The sequence below is a fragment of the Drosophila gunungcola genome, unplaced genomic scaffold, assembly GCF_025200985.1.
Source record: "Drosophila gunungcola strain Sukarami unplaced genomic scaffold, Dgunungcola_SK_2 000066F, whole genome shotgun sequence".
NCBI classification, from domain to species: domain Eukaryota; kingdom Metazoa; phylum Arthropoda; class Insecta; order Diptera; family Drosophilidae; genus Drosophila; species Drosophila gunungcola.
Genome location: NW_026453229.1, coordinates 245,562 through 264,476, shown reverse-complemented (window position 1 = coordinate 264,476; position 18,915 = coordinate 245,562). Strand labels below are relative to the sequence as shown.

The window sequence follows — 18,915 nt, the reverse complement described above, 5'->3', positions numbered from 1 at the left end:
TGCTGACACACACACGGGCTTTGTTTCAATCGAACTGCTGTCCAGAATCGTTCCAACTGTCAAGGCGCTACAAACTAATTCTCAAGGCCCACCTGGATGGCATGCAAAACCGAAAGACAACTCAGTCCACAGTGGAGTCTTGATAAATGCCGACAAGTGGCCAATTCCCCGTTGGGTGTTTAGCAGCTCGAAAGGAATCCGTCAAGAACGCGTCAATTTAATTGCGCACGTGGTTCTGAATGGGAAATGGGTATAGGGATGGGTATGGTATGGATGGGTATGGGTGGCATTGGGGGGTCGCCACGTGACACAAGGACACTGGCATCGGTTGCAGCTTGTGGCTAATAGCGACCGAGAAAACGGCCAGCCGACTTTGATTTCTCGCAAATTTCATTAAGCTAGATAAATGGCCGGCGATTAACAAGCTGTCTTTGCCTAAGTCCTCCCATCCTGTGGTATTTATGCAAAAATTCGTTATGGCTGCCAGAGGAGCGAAAACGGAAATCGCACGCACTTTGGTTTAAATACACTACAACAAAGGGGAAGCATTAAAATGCAGGCAAAATTGAAATCTATCTAAAGTTGATTGTTCAATATTTTGCTTTTTTTTACACACTGTTTAGATAGTACGAATATTTCTAAACTTGGTATTTTACTGGCACTAAAATAAAACAAAATAATTACTTTCAATATATTTAATATTGTTATTTATTGAGGCATGGCAAATATTTATATACGAATATATATATTGTTGCTAGCCATGAGTTTTCAATTCTTATAATTATTATTGAAATACATTATAGTTAAAATTGTATAACTTGTGACATTTTGGATAAGTACAAGTGGAACCCCCTTATGATGTATTCACAAACATGTTTTAAAAACTAAACTGCAGAGTACTCGCAATTCGTTGATCCCCATTTGTTGGCCTTTGTTCCATTGTTGTGCTCGCTGTGACATGATAAATTGCTGGAAATTATTCCTCAACTGCTGCTGGCGACTTCAACCCCGACTTTGCATACAGCTCTTTTTATATCGCGGCGATATCTGCGGTATCTGTGAAATGGCATACTTAAAAGTTAATTGTAGCCGAGCGCAAACTTTTCAGAGGGGCGAGCGACATGGAGATTGGTGTGCCGACGAATTTGAAATTTATTCAAATTTCGAACAAACTGCGACATGTTGTAATTCTCTTAGCGATTGTGGCTGCTGGTTGCTCCTTGCTGTTGTCCTTGTCTTGATTTTAAGATTTGTTGTCCTCTGTGTGTTTGCCTGCCAATTTTTGTGACTTGAAGATTTATCGCAGCGAAAGTCAACTGAACGCGAAATTCGAAATGCGGAATACGAAATGCGACAGCTGTGGGCGCCCGACTGAGCCGACTGGGCCGCCTGGCAAATTGGTCATTAAGTGACACGCAGACAGGACCCCTCCCCTCCACACCCAATCCAACCAATCCTGCAGAGTGGTCCTTGCAGCCGGGGACATTTTAATTTGGTCTGTCAGCGGCAGACGTCCAACGGAAAACCGCAAAATGCAGGAGCTGGCAAACTGCAGCGCAGGCAGACAGAACTGATTTGCCAAATAGCGACACCTGACCTCCTCCGTCCTTTTGCTCCTCCATTTCCAATCCCCAATCCCCACAGTCGGTTGTGCGGTGGCTGTGACAGGACATGTTGTTGATTTCTAATTTCACGCTGCGTTGTGTGAAAATCAACACCGTCACATGGAAGGGTCATCGAAAAAGGACGCAGCCCGCAGAAAAACGCAGCTAATGAAGCCTATGCAAATCGGGAGCGGGAAAAGACCATCGGCCAGAGTAGGATTGGCTAAAAGTGGTATGCAGGAGTGCAGGAGTGCAGGACACCCCCCACAACCACTTAGGCCCGAAAACCAAACACTAAACACTAAACACCAAACATCGAACGCAATCCGCACAGCCACTTCCGCGTCTGGCCGCAATCAATCCGATCCCATCTGTCCTCGGCAAACCATTTGCCGCAAACTACCGTCATGTGGCCAAAACTAAGGGGCGACGAAATTAGCGCGATTTCCGCCGCAGCTTCTTGGCCAAAAGGAGCTAGAAACAATGACAAACAAGGCGAGGCCGCATACAAAGCATTGAATGGGCCAAGAATCCTTTTGGCGAGGACAAAAGCGTATCTTGAATGGGGGCATACCTTACAATAAGGACATCAATTATGTGGGGTAACAGCGGGAAGAAAGCTATTGAAATATAATATTAAAGATCAAAATAAATCATCTGAAATATTAAATCAAAATAGGTTAGAACTATCAACAAATGTCTAAATATAGGTATTTAAAAGTCCGCTTCATGTATTGCCTTTGCAAAGTACATTGATTTGGCCCTGCACTTCTGGGCTCCGTACTTGTATTATAATATAACTGTATTATATATCTCTGTTTTACGCCCTTTATGAAACATGCATAAAAATGGCAAACTCTTGGCTGTGTGTCTTGTATTAGTCAAGTAACAACAAAAAATCTCTCAAAAAAAGTGATATTTTGTCAAGTCTTTAAAAACGCAAGCAACAAAAAAACAAATTTAATTTTGTATCAAACCCATTCAAAAATTGCTTTAAAATTGGAAAATCATATCTCGCATTCACAGTTAGAAATATTTATTTTTGAGAAGTCTTCGCAAAAAGGTATGTCTGAATAAAATTTCATATTTCGACCTCAGCTGGTAAAAAACAAATCAATGTAAATCGGGATCTTAAACCTTGGAATCGCAGTCCTCTCAGAATCATCAGGGACTTGGTTAAAACAATAATACCCTCTGCAAGGCCAGGACAACAACAATGGCAGCAAGTTGGTAAATCACCAAAATCCGCATCTTTAGCATCTTAACGGCCAATTTAGCACCAGTGAGGAAGGTGGGGAGCGTGGAAAACAAGGAAAACCGGGAAAAGCGAGGCGACAACAAGGGGTGGTGAGGATGCCAGAAAAAGACAACAGCGAAATTAGACAAAAGCAGCAAAGGCAATAATAAAAGATAATGAAACAAACGTAAAGTCTGTGCAAATGGCAAGGACTCCTAGAAGGAGGCCGTGGAAACTTCTTGGAGCTGCTGAGCTGCCGAGCTGCCGAGCTGGTCGAGCTAAATAAAAACACTTTGGGGAACAATAGACAACGAGGACGCCGGAGATATGACACTCCCGTTGCCCAAACCCCCTGGACTTTTTGCTGTGAGCGCAAACTTTGGCTCCCTCTAGGCGTTTGTCATTCTTTCGCCATTTAGTCAGCCCCTCGAGCTGTGGGTCCTCCAACCGCTTCATTATCTGTTCATCCCCAACTCCGACTCCCACCCACTTGAGCTATCTTTCTGTTTAATTTCGCGTGCCGCAACGTGCAATTACACAAAAGGATACAGAGGGATACAACAGGCAGGAGCCATGGAGGATGGAGGTTTAAGGGGGCCACAGGTAGACCTTGACTCGGGTCATGACAGGAAGTGCCATTGTTTGAACTTGAAGATCTTTAGGAACAGCATGGCTGAGAAGTGAGTTTTTAAAGCTGGCTGTAAACGGTGCATCTGTCACAATGCCAATTTTAGTACACCTGGCGCCATCTGTGGGTCTTTTCCTGGCAGGACTCGCTTAGTGGAGACACAAACCGCCATAGATGCTTTCAAGTTCCTCGAAAATGCGGCTATTCCAATTCCAGCTCCCTCATCAGCTTAGGTCGCTGGGAAAAACAACAAGATCTTTCATTTTCCCGCCACACATCGGGGGTGGGGAAAACTCATTTCCTGTCGCCTTTCCGCTGCGGGTTTTCCCGCATATGCAACGTTTGTTTTTCCCATAAACCCGATTTTCCGCTCTTCCGCCTACCCCCTTTTGCCACTCGATCGTTTTGCAATTTTCGTTTTGTTTTTTTTTTGCGCGCGCGTTTGCATTTCCGCCGCCATCGTCGTTTCTCGGCCAACGGAAACACAGGCCAAAAATCACACAATCACCAGCACTATGGCCAAAATCGAATCGAAATCGAAGCCCAAATGCGCCGGCAAAGCGTATCAAATGCCATGTTGACCGCATTTGGACAGGTTGTGCCATTGCCATCGCCAACGCGATCGCCCGATGGCCAAGTGCCAAGTGCCAAAAGCGATCTACGTGCGCATTCCAAAGCCCACTGAAGCTAAAGCCCTACTCTCCAGTCACCCGAGATCCCCGATCCCCCCAATCCCCGATCCCCATTCCCTATTCAAGTGCCGCACTCGTGGCGCTATTTTTGATTCATTGAGCAATTGGCAATCACGTTCCCAAATGTTTGCCAGTGTTAGAGGAGGCAGCCATGGGCTATTAATTTCCGACACCGAATGGCTTTGTGCGACCAGGCCCAGTATCGCCCAGCAAATGCTAATGCTAATGCTAATGCCAACTTCCTTCCGCTTTTGCTCTTTACGACTTATCATCCGACTCATCCAACTCATCCAACTCAAGTGCATCTCGAGCAGCTGCGACAAATCTCCTCCCAGTTGCATGTTAAAAATATCTCAAATGAGTTTGGCATGTGCCGCGGCAGCTGCACTCGGGGTAAAGTATAGGAATTCTCAGCTTGGTTGAGGTGAGGTAAAAGCGGGCTTGAAAAAAGAAAATTAAAATTTTTTCCGAATTTCTCATTCATAACTAAAGTTTTTAACTTGGGAGCTTTTTTTTTTGAAAAACTAAGAAAGAATATAATAAAGCCAAGTAAAATTTTTACTTAAGCCAAGCAAAAATATAAATTATAATCCATGCCTGATTTGTTCGTAATTAAATGTGAGTGATCTTCAGTTAGGTGTGAAATACTCTTAAAACAAGAATAAAACAATCTACTAAACTGTCTCTTACGCTCCGATGAAAACTACATTTTGAATTGTTTTTATCGATTAATGCGAAGATGTCATCTTGTTTAAATATGAAACTTACTTTGTTAATGGATTTTTATCTTATACTATTTCGATGGTATATTTTCAATAATTCCTCAAACCGTTCCTGTTTTAGGAGTATTAGTTTTATTTTAAAAACTTGACACTTGAATAATAATTTCGAACTATGAAAAGATTTTTTCTTGTTAAAGTATGAAATAACTCTTTAGTTTCTAAAATCTCTAATGTTTTTTTTTTTTTTTTAAATCAAACCTTTTTTAAGATTTTTACTCTTAATTCAAGAGCTTGACACTTTTTAATAGCTTAGGTGCAAACGGAACCAACATTTTGAAACATAAAATTATGATCGTACCTAAATTTTGTGGAGGGTTTTTTTCCGAGAGTAGGAAAACTGGAAAAGTGGAGAAGCGCCTGTGTGACTTGCGGGTGAAAGCGAATTTTCCCCGCCTCTTGAAGAGATCCTGTGGAAAAAGATCTGTGAAGTGACTGGCTTTCTTCCCCCCCCCCCCCCCCCAGCTCGCAACTAACATAGACTGTGAACTCTTCAGCTGGCCGTTGCTAATTTATGCCACGTCGCGGCTAATTAATTTCTGCTGGCCAGGCCATCAAAGCCCATGGCTGGGCAATCTCTGGGCAATCAGAAACTCTCGTGTTCCGTGCGCTGAATGGTCAATAGTATATGGGAATAGGTTTTTCATTGGAAATTTTTTGCGCGTTTCGCAGTCGGCCCGTCGCCATCTAAACGAATTTCATTTACAAATATTATAGGACAATAATATGCATATAGCCAGCCATCGTTTATGATTGTGTAACTGCACATCGAGCAACATTAATAAATGCAAAGGCATTCCGTTTGTCGACGTCGTCGTTGTCGTTTGCTGACCATTTTCAATGTTAACTTGGAGACAATTCTGTAGAAATGCAAATGCCAAATGCAAAGTGCACCCAACGCAGCCGCCTATTTCCATTTCCATTTTCATTTTCATTTCCACTGAAAGACGTTTCCTGGCACTCCTCCCTCACCGAAAAGATCTTTGGCATTTGAAAACACGCAATTATGCCTGCACCCACATGTGTTTTCCGCTGCACATTTTGTGTATGGCGATGGCTCCAAGGCGACAGTTGCATTTATGCTGATGCTGAGATTGTAGACACTCTGGGGCCGGGAAAGCACTTACTAGTTGGCAAAATACCTACTTACATAGATTATTCGCACAAAAAACCACTAGCTGGACTTCCGCAGAATGATGATATAAATCACAGATTTATAAATAACTAATCTATTCGATTTTATAGATTAACTCATAAATAAAATAAATAAAGAAAGTTTGTCTTAGGTTAAATAGATATATCTTGATTATATTTGGAAGAACTATAAAGTCTCTTCAAAAATGTTGCAATTAATTTGTATGCTTACAATAAGCTTAAGTGCAAATATACTATTTTATACATTTAATTGTCTGGAAACCCACAAAACTGAACACAAAATAAAGATCAATTAAATAATACAAAGTTTCCATTTTAATGTTTTCCTCTTTATTTTTTTAGTTACAATACATCACTGATGAATTTATGAAGAGCTGTTTGAGCTGAAAAATAAGCAAAACACAGACACATCTCGTATATTCGTAGAACTTTTTATTGCTGTTTGCACACTGATAGCACTTAGGACATAGACATTTCTCCCTATCGATATAGTTATCCGTTAATTATCATTATTATAAGTAGTTATATCTGTATCTTTACCATTACTGTTACAGTTAATTCGATTAAGCTCGGTAGCAGCTAGCCGGAAAATGCCCTCGTTTGATATTTTAACTTGGTTATAGTGTTATAGTGTGTGTGTGTGTGTGTGAGTGAGTTTCTGTGTATGGATGATGTTTAACAATACGCGCGTCTATATGCGGTCTATATAGTAGCTGATATGTTGCCGATATTGCTTGGTTTCGATGCTATACCAATCCAATCCATTGCGTTTTCGTTACGTTAGGTTCGCGGGTTCGATCGCCTTAATATTTACATTAAGTAGAAATTTGTTAATCATAATCGTGTTAATCATATACTATATACTTCGTGGGTGGGTGCCACCACAACTGCCTCCTCAACTCTATCTCTATGTACAAACATTCTGCCGCATTCTGCCGGGATTCCCCCACAACGGGAATCCGCATTACAAACAAGTCAACATAACGATTCAATTAAATATTAGGACAAAAAAAGTCGTAATAATAAGAATAAGATTAATAATATAAAAAATAATAATAGTTTCGGTTCCCTTCCGTTTCTCCTTTAAGCGGCTGTTTGTACAAAGTTCTTCTCTCCAACCGGTTTCTGGTTTCCGGTCTCCGGTTTCCGGTTACGTTTTCGTTTCCGGTTGATGCATCGTCCTTGCTCCTCCATCGCCACTCCTTAAGTATGTCCCCCCCCCCCCCCCCACCAACCCCCCTGCCGACCCCTTTGCCTAGCCCTTGGGACGCATGCCCAGACCCACGCCCAATCCCGCGTTGCTCTCCTCGATGTAGACATTGCCGGGCTGCAGGGTCTTCAGGATCCTTCGCTCCTGGTGCTTGCCGCGTTTCTCTGCAAGAAGATCAGGAAGAACAGTAGATGGATGAGTTACTGACCCAATTTGAAACATCGTTATGGTCTTCAGCTGATCATAACATGGAATGTTAAGTAATCTGTCAACTTAGTATTAGAACATGTAATACATCTAAAAAATAAAAAGACTTATGTATAACATTTGTTTCTAAGAACTTCACGATCAAATCTCATAATATATTTGTAAATTCGAAATGCTTTATTTTGTATGAATAAATATTATTTTATTTTTGCTAATGTAATATATTGTAATATTCCGAATTGGTGAAAGTAAAGTAGTATCATCTTTCTCATGAAGTATCATCCTTTTTTGGACTCTGCAGGTCAGTTTGCTAATGATCGAATCTAACTCAAATATTCTAATATTCCGAATAAAAGTACTAGGCTTAGAATCAGCTAAGTGCTATGCAAATGCCTGGAATGAAATTCCAACTATTTGTTAGCCCCCTTGGTTTCAGTCCCGCTGAGAGTTCCGCCTCCTGCCAGGCTCCTCAAGTGGCTGACCTCGGTCCGGGTGCATAGGGTGTAGGATCAAGGATCTAGGGATCTAGGGATCTAGGGATCTAGGCATCTAGAATCTAGACTGGCAAGACACTTACCAGGCAGCAGCACGTGTTGCGGCTGGAAGATTCCCGACTGCGCCGCAGCTGCATGCGTCGCCACTCCGGAGGCGGGCAGTCCTCGCAAGGCGTCCGCGTTGCCGATGAAGAAGGTGCCTCCGTCCAGACTCTGCACCTCCGCCAGCTTGGCCATCAGCTTGGTCGACAGCTCCTCCACATCTGCAAGGGAGGACGGGAGATGGCAGATGATGAGTGGAAAGCCCTTTTGTTTATTATTATATAATAATATTATTGTATGACAATTTATTTGCTTATTTGCAAAAACTTATTTGATTTATGTAATTTTTTTTAATTTTAATGTTTTTGATTTTATGTTCATATTTATTTTGTTTATTTGGTGGTGTGCAAAAAAAAGGGGAAACTTTTTATTTTAAACTGGGTAGCCTTTTAAATTAGTTTAATATTATGAGGAAAAAGGGTATAGGGATAAAAGGTATTGGAAAAGCTGGCTGAAGCACATTAAGTTACTGAAGTACTGATATATATATATGCGGTTAAACAAATACTACCCCCGATGGATAAAAAAAGGGCCTTCGATCGATCTTCAATGTTTATTAGGTGGCACACAGCACACAGCGCACAGTACACAGGAAATCGCAATCCGCAGAGAATTGCAAATTGTAAACAAGAGGCGGCGCCCCTGCCCTTTCCCCCCTTGATTTTCCGTCCTCCAATTTCGGTGGCCAGTGGGCGGCATCGGCGAACGAGGCCAGCAGCAGCAGATAATTTATCATTTATTTATAAACTGAACACGAAAATTAAGTTCCATTGCCCAAGAAAGAAGGGGGAGGGGTCTTCTTGCCTTCGGGCCATCGTTCAACGCCTTTTATTATAAACAATCGGCCAGCGGCAGCGCGAACAATAAAATCTCTTGGAAATAGAAAAGAAAACAACACAGCACACGCCAGGGAAAAAAAGCGAAGCGAAGCGAGGCCAAACACAATTTTCAAATTTGCGCAGTTCAATTGGATTCGAATGTTCGAATTTTTTTCTTTTCATTTTTGTATTTTTTTTTTCTCCCCCGCCCAATTTTCCCATCTTCCATTTACCATTTTCATTTTGTGGCCACATGTGAGGCTCCCAAATGAGGTGTGCCTTTCGCTGCGATTCGTTTCGTTGCGTTTCATTTGTGGGATTGTTTGGAGGAGCTGCTGAGCTGCTGAGCTGCTAGATTTTCCACGGAAAAGATTAGTGAACATAAAAACGGGCAGCGTGGAAAATCAAAGACCAGGAAGCTAAAAAGTTTTCATGAATTGCCGGACTCGCGCAAAGTGGGACAATATCGATGAATGGCGGAGTGCCTGGCTTTCTTCTGGAGTCCGCACAACCGATCTATTTCTGGCAAATGTGCAAATGTTCAACATTCATCCGCTGGCAACTGCATGGCTTGAGAATTTATTGCCCTGCCCTGGGCTGCAGTCTGCAGATTCCTTATTCAAGTTGAAGAGGAGGCCACGAAGTAGCGCGTGGCAAGAGAACTCCCCAATTGTCAATGATGCGCTTGAACGGGAAGTGTTGCCGTTGCAGTTGCAATGGCAGTTGCGTTGCTGTTGCACCTTCCCACTTCCCACAGTTGCCAGAGCAACTGTTTCCCGCAGCTGGTTCAATCATTTAGTTTGGCAGGGAGTATCTGTATTTATAGATCCCTTTGCAGGCGGAAGCGACTGGAGTGGGGGCACCACCATTAGCGGGGAAACTCCGCTTCAAGTGCAGCCACTATATGTATATGTATCTGTATCTGTATTTGTATCTGTATCTGTATTTGCATTTGTATCTGTATCTCTGCCCCTTTACCTCCGCATGTCACACTATTTTAAATCTGTCGATGATCACCAAAATTCTCCCTTTGCCTTTCCTCTCATTTCCCTTCCTTTGCCTTCCTTTGCCTTCCTTTGCCTCCATTTAATTTCGTTTCCTGCCTGCTGTGCGTGTGGAAAACATGTTTTTCCCGGGCTTGTGTGACATGATTTCCGAATTTCCCCACATGCCCGCGGAAATGTATCGACAAACATCCGCTTGTCCTTGAGCGGAAGGGGCCGAACATTTTGTTGAGGGGCAAATGAGGGGTTGCAGACCTGAGATTTTTACCTGCCCCATGAGATTCGTTTCCGGTTGCAAGTGCCTCTCGAGGGTTTCCCTCAGCTGCGCAGATCCATAAATTTTCCACGCTGGACACGCGTGGGACGTGGTGTCGACACGCCCTGAATTATGATTACATGCGGAGGAACAACACATCTCGGGTTGGATCAACAAAAGCGCTATCAAAACACGGCATAAATCTCTTCTGTTCTGGCTCCTCGAACTGCTAGAATGGCATCTGAACACTGGATTCTGTATTCTGGATTCAGCATTCTGTATTCTGGCAACATGTGGTCCGCGTCTGTGCGCGCAGAGAACTCTTTTTGGGAGCACAGCACAGCACTTCCCACACAATACCCAAATGGACAGCCAGTCGTCCATTCCCGCTGGGATGTCTGACATGCTCCATTTGAGCGGTGATCCAAGGGCAACTGTACCATGTTTCGCTCAGGTTCTACATACATGGTCGGCTATCCACAATGCCTGCTAATTGTGCTCATGCCGATGCCCATGCCATTTGGCATTTGGCATGCAAATCGCGAGTTGCGACTCGCATGCGCCAAAAATATTTGGACATATCGTTCTACTTTGGCGCAGGCGCAGGCCAAGTCCAAAGCCAAGTGCCAGTGGCGTGTTCAGGGTTTGGCGCAAGGGGATCGAAACCTGATTATTAGAAAAACTTGCTTAAAGCATGCTTTTTAACTAGCACAATTTCTTAAAATTTTAAACCAAATTTTAATTTATACTTTATTTATAAGCAAGAGCAATCCAAGTCCAAAGCCAAGTCTCAATGGCGTATTCAGGATTTGGCGCAAGGGGTTTGAGGTCTGGTATTTAGAAAAAAATGCTTAAAGCATGCTTTTTCACTACCACAATTTCTAACAATTTTATAGCCAAATGAGGGGGACTTTACTTCCACATTTATAATCCAAGTAAAAAGGCAAGCGGCTGTGGTGCTTTTAGAATTTTTTGAGTAAGGTTAGAGACTTGGTTTAAGAAAAAATAGCTTAAAGCATGCTTTTTCCCCAACACATGTTATATCAATGTGGCACAGGAGCAGGTCAAATCTAAAGCCAAGTCCCTGTGGCTTAACCAGAATTTCGTGTAGGGGATTATGAGAGCATTTTTAAGTGCAAAATAACCCTATTGGTTTACGAAAAGTGTCTACGCCTCTGCCTAGTCCTATGGCTCCTCGTTAATATGCCCCTTGGCCCAGCTGATCGTGCAGCAATTCGCTGGAAATCTCGGCGAGAGATTCGAATTGGCGGGCCTCCATACATCAAAGTGTCGTGTTCTGGGCCCGTCGTCTTATAAATATGTATGTCTCTCCCTCAGCGGTCGACCGTCCACTCGTTGGGAATGCCAAGCAGGCGGGCAGATCTGGCTGGGATTTGGGACTACTGTCGGGCCCTTGGCCAAATGAACGCGCTCTGAATTAACAAGTAGTAGGAGGGGATGGGGTTGGATCGCATCGATTCGGCAGGTGAAATGTGGCCAACTGAGCGTGTGAAAAGCACTTGGACTAAAGTGGGCTAGGACTTGCGCACTCACCCTGATCCAGGCGACGCTCCATGCGGCGCCACTGGCGCATGTGGTGGATGAGGATGCAGGCGGCCACCGAGAAGAAGACCAGGCAGGTGAGTACGGCCACGTAGAGCACTCCTGTCTGCCAGTCCAGGACCCAGGCGGCGGCCGCCTCCTCGTGCAGCTGCTGCAGTTGCTCGTGGGTCAGGTGCTGCAGCTTGGCATTCTGCTCGAAGTGCTCGTACTCCGAGGACTTTCGGCGCTGTGGAAATAGTAAAGTTTGGGGCTTTTAGTTACTCCATAATAAAATTGCACTTTAAGTGCTATATGATAAAAAAAACGCGAATTCTTAAGATTTTGAATGCCTAACATGCCATTGCCCTTGAACTTAAAAAAAAAATTGTTTTTAAAAAAAATTTAAATTTTAAAAGTAGCTTGCGATAACTTTTAGCAATGTGAATATAATGAAGTTGAGGCCTTACTAAAATCGCACTTCAAAGGCTTTAGGACAATCAAACAACAAAATCGCGAATTCTGAAGCTAAAGAATGTTGAACCTAGCATAACACATTTGCTATTTGGCATACAGAGTGTTTAAAATGTTCATGTTCGAAACATATGTACTGCTTTACTAGTGAAGCCCACTCACCTCCTTCCAATTAGGCTCGGTCTTGGCGAGGACGACCCAGTCGATCTTCAGATCGTATATGGAGCCGCAGATGGTGTCCGTGTGCAGCTGGCAGGGCCGCAGCGGTATCATCTCGCCCTGGCAGCGGGTGCACGGGGTGCAGCGGTCCCGCTGCGAGTCCCACCAGTGCTGCGGGGCACAGGGCGAGCTGGAGGAGATGCTGGTCACCACGGGCTGCTGGCTGGCCGCTGCATCCGGATCCGGATGCGAATGTGGATTCGGATCCGGTGGCGCAATGGCTGTGTCTGCGGAGGCGGAGGCGGAGGAGGAGGTGGTGGCCACCAGGGAGCAGGTGGCAGAGAGCAAGAGCAGGGCCAGGTAGCCACTGGAACTGAAGCTGAAGCTGATGCCGATGCTGATGTGGCTGCCACCGATCTGTCGCCTTCGTCGCCGCTTGTGAAACGTTGTGTTCGCGGGCCTTCTCGTTAAGTGGTGGCCACTGGTACTCGCACTCTCTGCCGGATTCGTCGTTGCTGCTCCATGGCCGCCGGCACCAGGGCCTGGCAGTCTTGGCGGCATCATCTGCAATAAAAACAGCAAGAGGAGAAACGATACTTTTATGGGCGAATTTGATGGGAACCAGCTGCAGGGCCACTATTTCCCATGAGAATGGGAATGGGAATGGGAATGGGTATTGGTATGGGTATGGGAATTTGAATGGGAACCACTGCTACTTCGCGCTTATTGATATAGAAGGCACTTAGGAGCCAGCTGGAGACCAGAAGCCATCTTCTATAAAAATAATTCGCGCAACGGCAAACTAATAAACGGCCAACGGTCATAGTTGCTGTTGCTGTTGCTGATAATGCGACGCCATCGCCATGATGATGATGATGATGATCATTATGATCATCACGATCATCACGATCATAAATGCGTACAGTTTGCAATCAACTTTAATGATGGCGGGTGCTGGGGCGGCAGTTCCCTACTAAAGACCACCGACCAGTCGGATTACCGACTCCCTTTTCTTTTTTTTTCCAACTTTGCCACAACTATCAACAAGCGGCGGCTTGGGTTCAATGCTCATCCTCATACTCATACTCATACTCATACTCATCCTCTTGCTCCTCTGTTTGTTTATGTTTCGATTCGTTTTTTGATTCCTTTGGCGCATTAACGACAAACTATTATAGGCAGCGATTATTATTTATGCGGCGAACGCGACGCGACGGCCAAGCCAAGTGGAGAACAAGAAGGCCAGGCTACACTGGCCACTTCCGTTGCAGAGAGGGTCCCCCCAGGGAAACTGAAGATCCCGAAAAACCAGAAGCCATGTGGTGGTTTTTCCCTGGAAAATCTGCACTTTTCTCTGCCACAATCAGAGCCCATTCACCAAACTCTGAATGGGATGGGATGGGATGGGATGGGGATAGTATGGTATAGTATGGGTTCGGATGAGTTGGGATCGGATGGGTTGGGATCGGATTGGATCGGATCGGATGGTATGGGGTGGGGTCGTGCACTTGTCGTGCCCTGGGAAGCGGATGGTGGGGAAGGGGGCTCATCCAGGGCCAACCCATAGAGCAAATGCGAACGCGAACGCGAACGAGGGAAACAACAACAGGAAGAAGAAATATTTAATTAAAATCAACCATTATGGCCACCGTCACCATATAACAGCGGGTGGGGTTAGGCTGGTATACCATGGGTATACCGGGGCGGGTAAACCGGGGCTTCACTGTAGCACGGCTCGAGTTCAAGCGGATGGATTGAGTTGCCCGCCAGCAGACGAATCGATCGGGTGAAATTGGAATTGGCGATCAATTGATTGAGGGGGTGGAGGAGCAGCTCATTAGCATGGGCGACAAGTGTGTTTTATATTTGTTTTCATTTCAAATGAAACTCCCCATCTCGTATCGGAAACTCCCCAGAAGGCACTTCCTCTCGCCCCCCGACTGCCATGTCATTAAAAGCTCGTTTGTTTATGCTGATTGCATTTTATTTCCCTGCCATTTCTTTGAAAACCCACAAAACCTGTCTAATAGCATAATGGTTCCGGTTGTGTGAGCACTGCTAAATAATGCTTTCTCCAGCGATCGTGATCGTGATCGTGGTTCTAAGATTCCACCATTCCCCTTACAAACAGTGCACAGATCGTGCTCTGAATTGTCAACCATCTTTCTCAGTAGTTTCTCATTGCGAATACATTTACGTTTCGAATGGCTAATGCCATTGCTATTGCTATTGCTATTGCTCAACCGAATGTGGATCATGGCTGCGGCACCCAAAGCGATCACTGATCTCGGCCAGCCAAAGTTTGAGTGACAGCGGAATGGCTGATGGTGGATGGTGTATCCCAGAAGCAGCACATTTTTAGCCCATGTGGCTGACTTCTGGCCAAGATTTTGGAGGCAACGGAAAGGAAAGCAAAGAAAAGGGGTTGCGGCAGCAGTGGATTATTATGTCAGCAGCCGTGTATCTATAAGATACATTCTGCCTGTCTGCTGTCTGCCGTCTGCTATCTGCTGTTTTTGTAGCTCGTGCTGCTGTTGCTGTTGTCGCCGCTGTCTGACAACTGACAGTGACAGCAATTTAAATCATGTTGCGTTTCTGCCTCTTATGCTGCACTAATTGAGGCTGAGAAGTAGAAGTAGAAGGAGAAGGAGACGGAGACGGAGGTGCCCATCTAAATGGGTCAGCCGAACGATTCTTCTGTTCTGGTCTCCAAAGACCAAGAAAGGTGGTAATGGAAATGGCAGGCATACACACACACACACACACACACACAATATCTTGGACAGCCATTCCGTGTCCAAAGGAAAGAGGAGGCGGCATCCCTTCGCTTTTCTGCTTTTCTGCTTTTCTGCTGGCAGTTGTCGCTGCCAAAGAAAATAAAACACCAGCCAGAGAGATTGGCGTATTTTTAACTCGCGACCTAAAATAAAATGCACATCAACATCAAACGAAATGAAACTGCACCCAAAGATGTGGCTGCTGCAGTAAGTGAAGTCATGATCTTGGCGATGACTTTGGGCCCACTCTTCTGAATTTATAAATGGCAGAAGATAAGAATGCTTAACAAATAAGACTTAATTCTGCTAAGCAATATGTTAATCAGCTAAAGTGAACAGCTGGATAAATGTTACAAACTTTAAATGGCAGTAATTCTCGAGAGAAAGAGAACTACACACCAAAAATTAAATTGTGTGGTATGTTAAAAGGGATTCTCTATTTAAATATTGAAATGTAGTGGAAATGTTTTAGATAAAAAAGAGAAGAGAGCTTATAAAATCAAAGTCTTAGCTAAAAATGGAAAATCCATTTATTAGCTTAGAAAAGTGGAGTACTGATTCCAGGATGAATAAAACATGTAAAGCTCTAAGGAACCCCATAGAAAAAGCCGAGAACTTAGTAAATAAATAACAAATGAAAGTCCAAATAGTTAGCTCAAAACGGTTACATGATGATCAACACTTATTAAAGAAAAAATTTTGAATTAAAAGGAGTATCCAATCCAATAAAAATTGTGACAAAGGCTTGCGACTTGGATGATTTTTTGGGTAAAAGTGAGCTAGTCTGCTGGTTATGCGATTCTCAAGCTTTGTGAGGAATTCCAGGGGCTTCTTCTTCTCGTTTTGGATCTTGACAGCCTCTGCCGCCCACTGGCAGCCCCAGCAATCCCAGTAATGCCCAGCAATCCCAGCAATCCCAGCAATGCCCAACAATCGCCCCAAATGGAAGCTGAAAGCTGGAGGCTGATGAATGCGCCAGAGCGAGAGGCAGCGGCATTTATTAAACTGTCAGCTGAACGCTCACGAATTTTATGATTCTGAATCTGCTGTTGGACTTTATTTGCTTTTTTCGCTTTTTGTTTGGTTTTTTTGTTGTTTTTATTTTTTTTTTTTGTTATTTTTTTGTTTTTGTGTGCTCTCTCACTCTCTGTCGTTGTGTAAATTCCAAAACGCGACAAAACCATTAAGCACTTTTCATGGGGCAACGAGCAGGGAATTTAATGAAACAACAACTGATGCTGCTGCTGCTGCTGATCATGATGATGATGATGATGATGATGATGATGATGATGATGATAATGACGATGAAGAAGAACAACAACGCAACCCGATCAAGCGGCATTTGGCATTTGAGCAGCAATTTAGTGGAATTGGAAGTGCCCAGAGCTTTGGCTTTTCAGTTGGCAGCCGAATTGGATCTCCATGGAGATAAAGTTGGCCGGTGAAAATGTACGATGATGTTTACCCAAGTATGCATTCAACAACAGTGTGTGCAACTGCAACAACAACAGCGTGACAAGCACCAACTCCTCCAAATGCAAAATGCAATACCAAAGCGAAAAAAGAATGGAATTGCAAGTTTTGAAATTAGAAACATGGTTTGATAAAAGTTCATTTGTAGCTTATGTAGCTATATATCTATATATGTTTATTGGCAACTGCACATAACTTATTTTTGTAAGCAACATTAGCCGCAACATTAGTTCTAGGCATGTCTATCCTATTCCCATTTTTTGTATTATTATACAGGAGCTGCCAACAAGTGCGGATGCCGCCTCCGGTTTACCCTTTGCATCTTTTCCTTCCGCTGTTGCTGTTGCTGTATCTGTATCTGCATCTGTAAATGTATCTGTATCTTTGTATGTGCAACTGAATTCATGTCGGAGTAGTAGCCCCCCAATGGCACAGCCAATCTGTATCTGTCCATCCATCTCGTCAGTTGTCCGCCCTGTATGGGGGTTCTGTGATTATGATTGTCTCTCTGAATTCTGATTCTGATTCTGTTTCGGTTTCGGTTTCTGTTTCGGATTTGGATTCGGATCCAGACTCTGTTCCTTCCCTTTATTTTAACGCGCGAATCCGATTCCGATTTTCGCTTCTTTTTTTTTTGCCGTGTCTTTTTGTTTCTGCTGCCGCAAAACACACAGAGGGCTGCCTCTGTTTCTGCGCTCGATTTATATTTTTTATCATTTGATTTAATTCAATTCCATTCCATTTCGGTGTGTCTGCGTCCGTGTCCGCATCCCCAAATCCCCACTTCCCCGATCCCCAAAGTCGGGAGATCATCGCCGCCGCTTCCGAAAAAGAAACAGCAACAGAATCTGAAGCTGAAGCAGAACAGAGCGGACAAACGGACAAACGGACGGACGAGCATAACCATAAGCCATAAAACATAACACAGCATAACACAGCACAGCATACATAGCATATATAGCACATATAGCATACATAGCATAAGCAGCCGTGAGTGGATTTGGATGGAGATCGGAGATGCAAGTGGGCTTCACTTTGGCTGCGATTTGCCGGCGGACGGGCAACACAAATAATAAACCTGAGCTTGTGTCTGTATCTGTATCTTTATCTGTATCTTAGTATCTAAGAATCTGAGTATCTGAGTCTCTGACTGGAACTGTGACTGTGCAATAAATAAATCACTCACTTTTTCGCTTCTTCACTCGTTTGTTGTTTGCGATCTGCGCGTTCTGCGTCTGCTCTGCCTTTTTTGCTGCTGACTCTTATTTATTATGCCTTTCAATTCGCGGCAGGCTTCATGTTTTCATGTTTGAAACGCGAACACTACTCCCAGTGATCTAATGATCCTCGCACTGCCACCGATAAATTAGATCGATCGTTGTGTCAATCAATTGCACAATTAGCACTTTTATTTTCTTTTCGTTTCGCACTTGGCCGGGGACAACAGGAAAAAAAATGTCGCAATTCGTGGAGATATTCGTTCACTACTGCACTTTGTGGCCGTCGCGATTGCGAACAGCAACAGGAAAATGGTTAGGGCAAGTGGGAAATACGCTTTCCTCGGTTTTTTCTTTTTCTTTCTCTATTTTCTTTGTGCGCTCGATCGCAGCGATGCGCAGCTATTCGCTGGCTGTGAGAGACTGAGGGCGGCCCACTGCGGCGGTGCCTCTATACGCGGTGCCGGTGCCTCAACTCGGAGCCACTCTCCTCCTCTCTCGGGAAAAACGACGATCCCGATTCCTATTCCGATTTCGAACCCGAAGTCCCATCCCACTCACGATCACTTTCTCCGCGGGCCTAAAAGTATGCCGTGTTATATTAAATAAATTGTACAATTTACTGTAATACCTTAATTTTGTAGAAACTAAATAAATAAATTTGACAAAAATATTAAACATTTTTAGAGCTTATTTGTTGTAACCTGGCCAGCAGATAAACCAATCTATCAATCCCCGGTCGATTTCAAAAAGTATTTTTAGCGAACATTTAACAAAATAAGCATTTTTCCAAGGTTTTGTTACAAAAACCGATTCTTGAAGTTTTTTTCGGGCTTTTAAAGATTAAGAGTCTTTTTGCTTTAACTTGGCCAAAATAAACCGCACAGTCATAAGATTGACTGTTTTGTGCAGCTGGAAACCTATACTATCCATCCCCGATCAATTTTGAAAACATCATTTTCGAACCAATTTTCGCCTTTTTGATAAGAGGGTACATCATCATTTATTTCCAAAATTTGAAAATCTGAAAAATGTTTAACTGTGAATGCCATTTAATTGGAAATTTTATTACGAATTCAACGGTGTATGA

At 43.8% G+C, this 18,915-nt stretch overlaps 1 protein-coding gene across 1 annotated transcript; it reads right to left on the bottom strand.

The window, feature by feature from the left end:
* Positions 1-6,505: 6,505 nt before the first annotated feature.
* LOC128264325 (tumor necrosis factor receptor superfamily member wengen) lies at positions 6,506-18,255 on the bottom strand. Its single transcript, XM_052999749.1, has 5 exons — positions 17,795-18,255; positions 12,362-12,922; positions 11,741-11,975; positions 8,090-8,269; positions 6,506-7,469 (listed from the first exon to the last, which is right to left on the bottom strand). The coding sequence occupies exons 2-5, from the start codon at positions 12,920-12,922 to the stop codon at positions 7,351-7,353; spliced, it is 1,095 nt and encodes a 364-aa protein (XP_052855709.1). The 5' UTR covers positions 17,795-18,255; the 3' UTR covers positions 6,506-7,350.
* Between the last annotated feature and the right edge of the window lie 660 nt (positions 18,256-18,915).

What these genes read in the sequence shown, in the direction of transcription:
- LOC128264325 (XM_052999749.1), bottom strand. Translation starts at nt 12,922, where the DNA reads ATGATGCCGCCAAGACTGCCAGGCCCTGGTGCCGGCGGCCATGGAGCA. An exon ending in CCGAGCCTAATTGGAAGGAG is followed by an intron (nt 11,976 to 12,361) that starts GTGAGTGGGCTT and finishes CTATTTCCACAG; the next exon opens with CGCCGAAAGTCCTCGGAGTA. An exon ending in GCAACACGTGCTGCTGCCTG is followed by an intron (nt 7,470 to 8,089) that starts GTAAGTGTCTTG and finishes ATCTTCTTGCAG; the next exon opens with AGAAACGCGGCAAGCACCAG.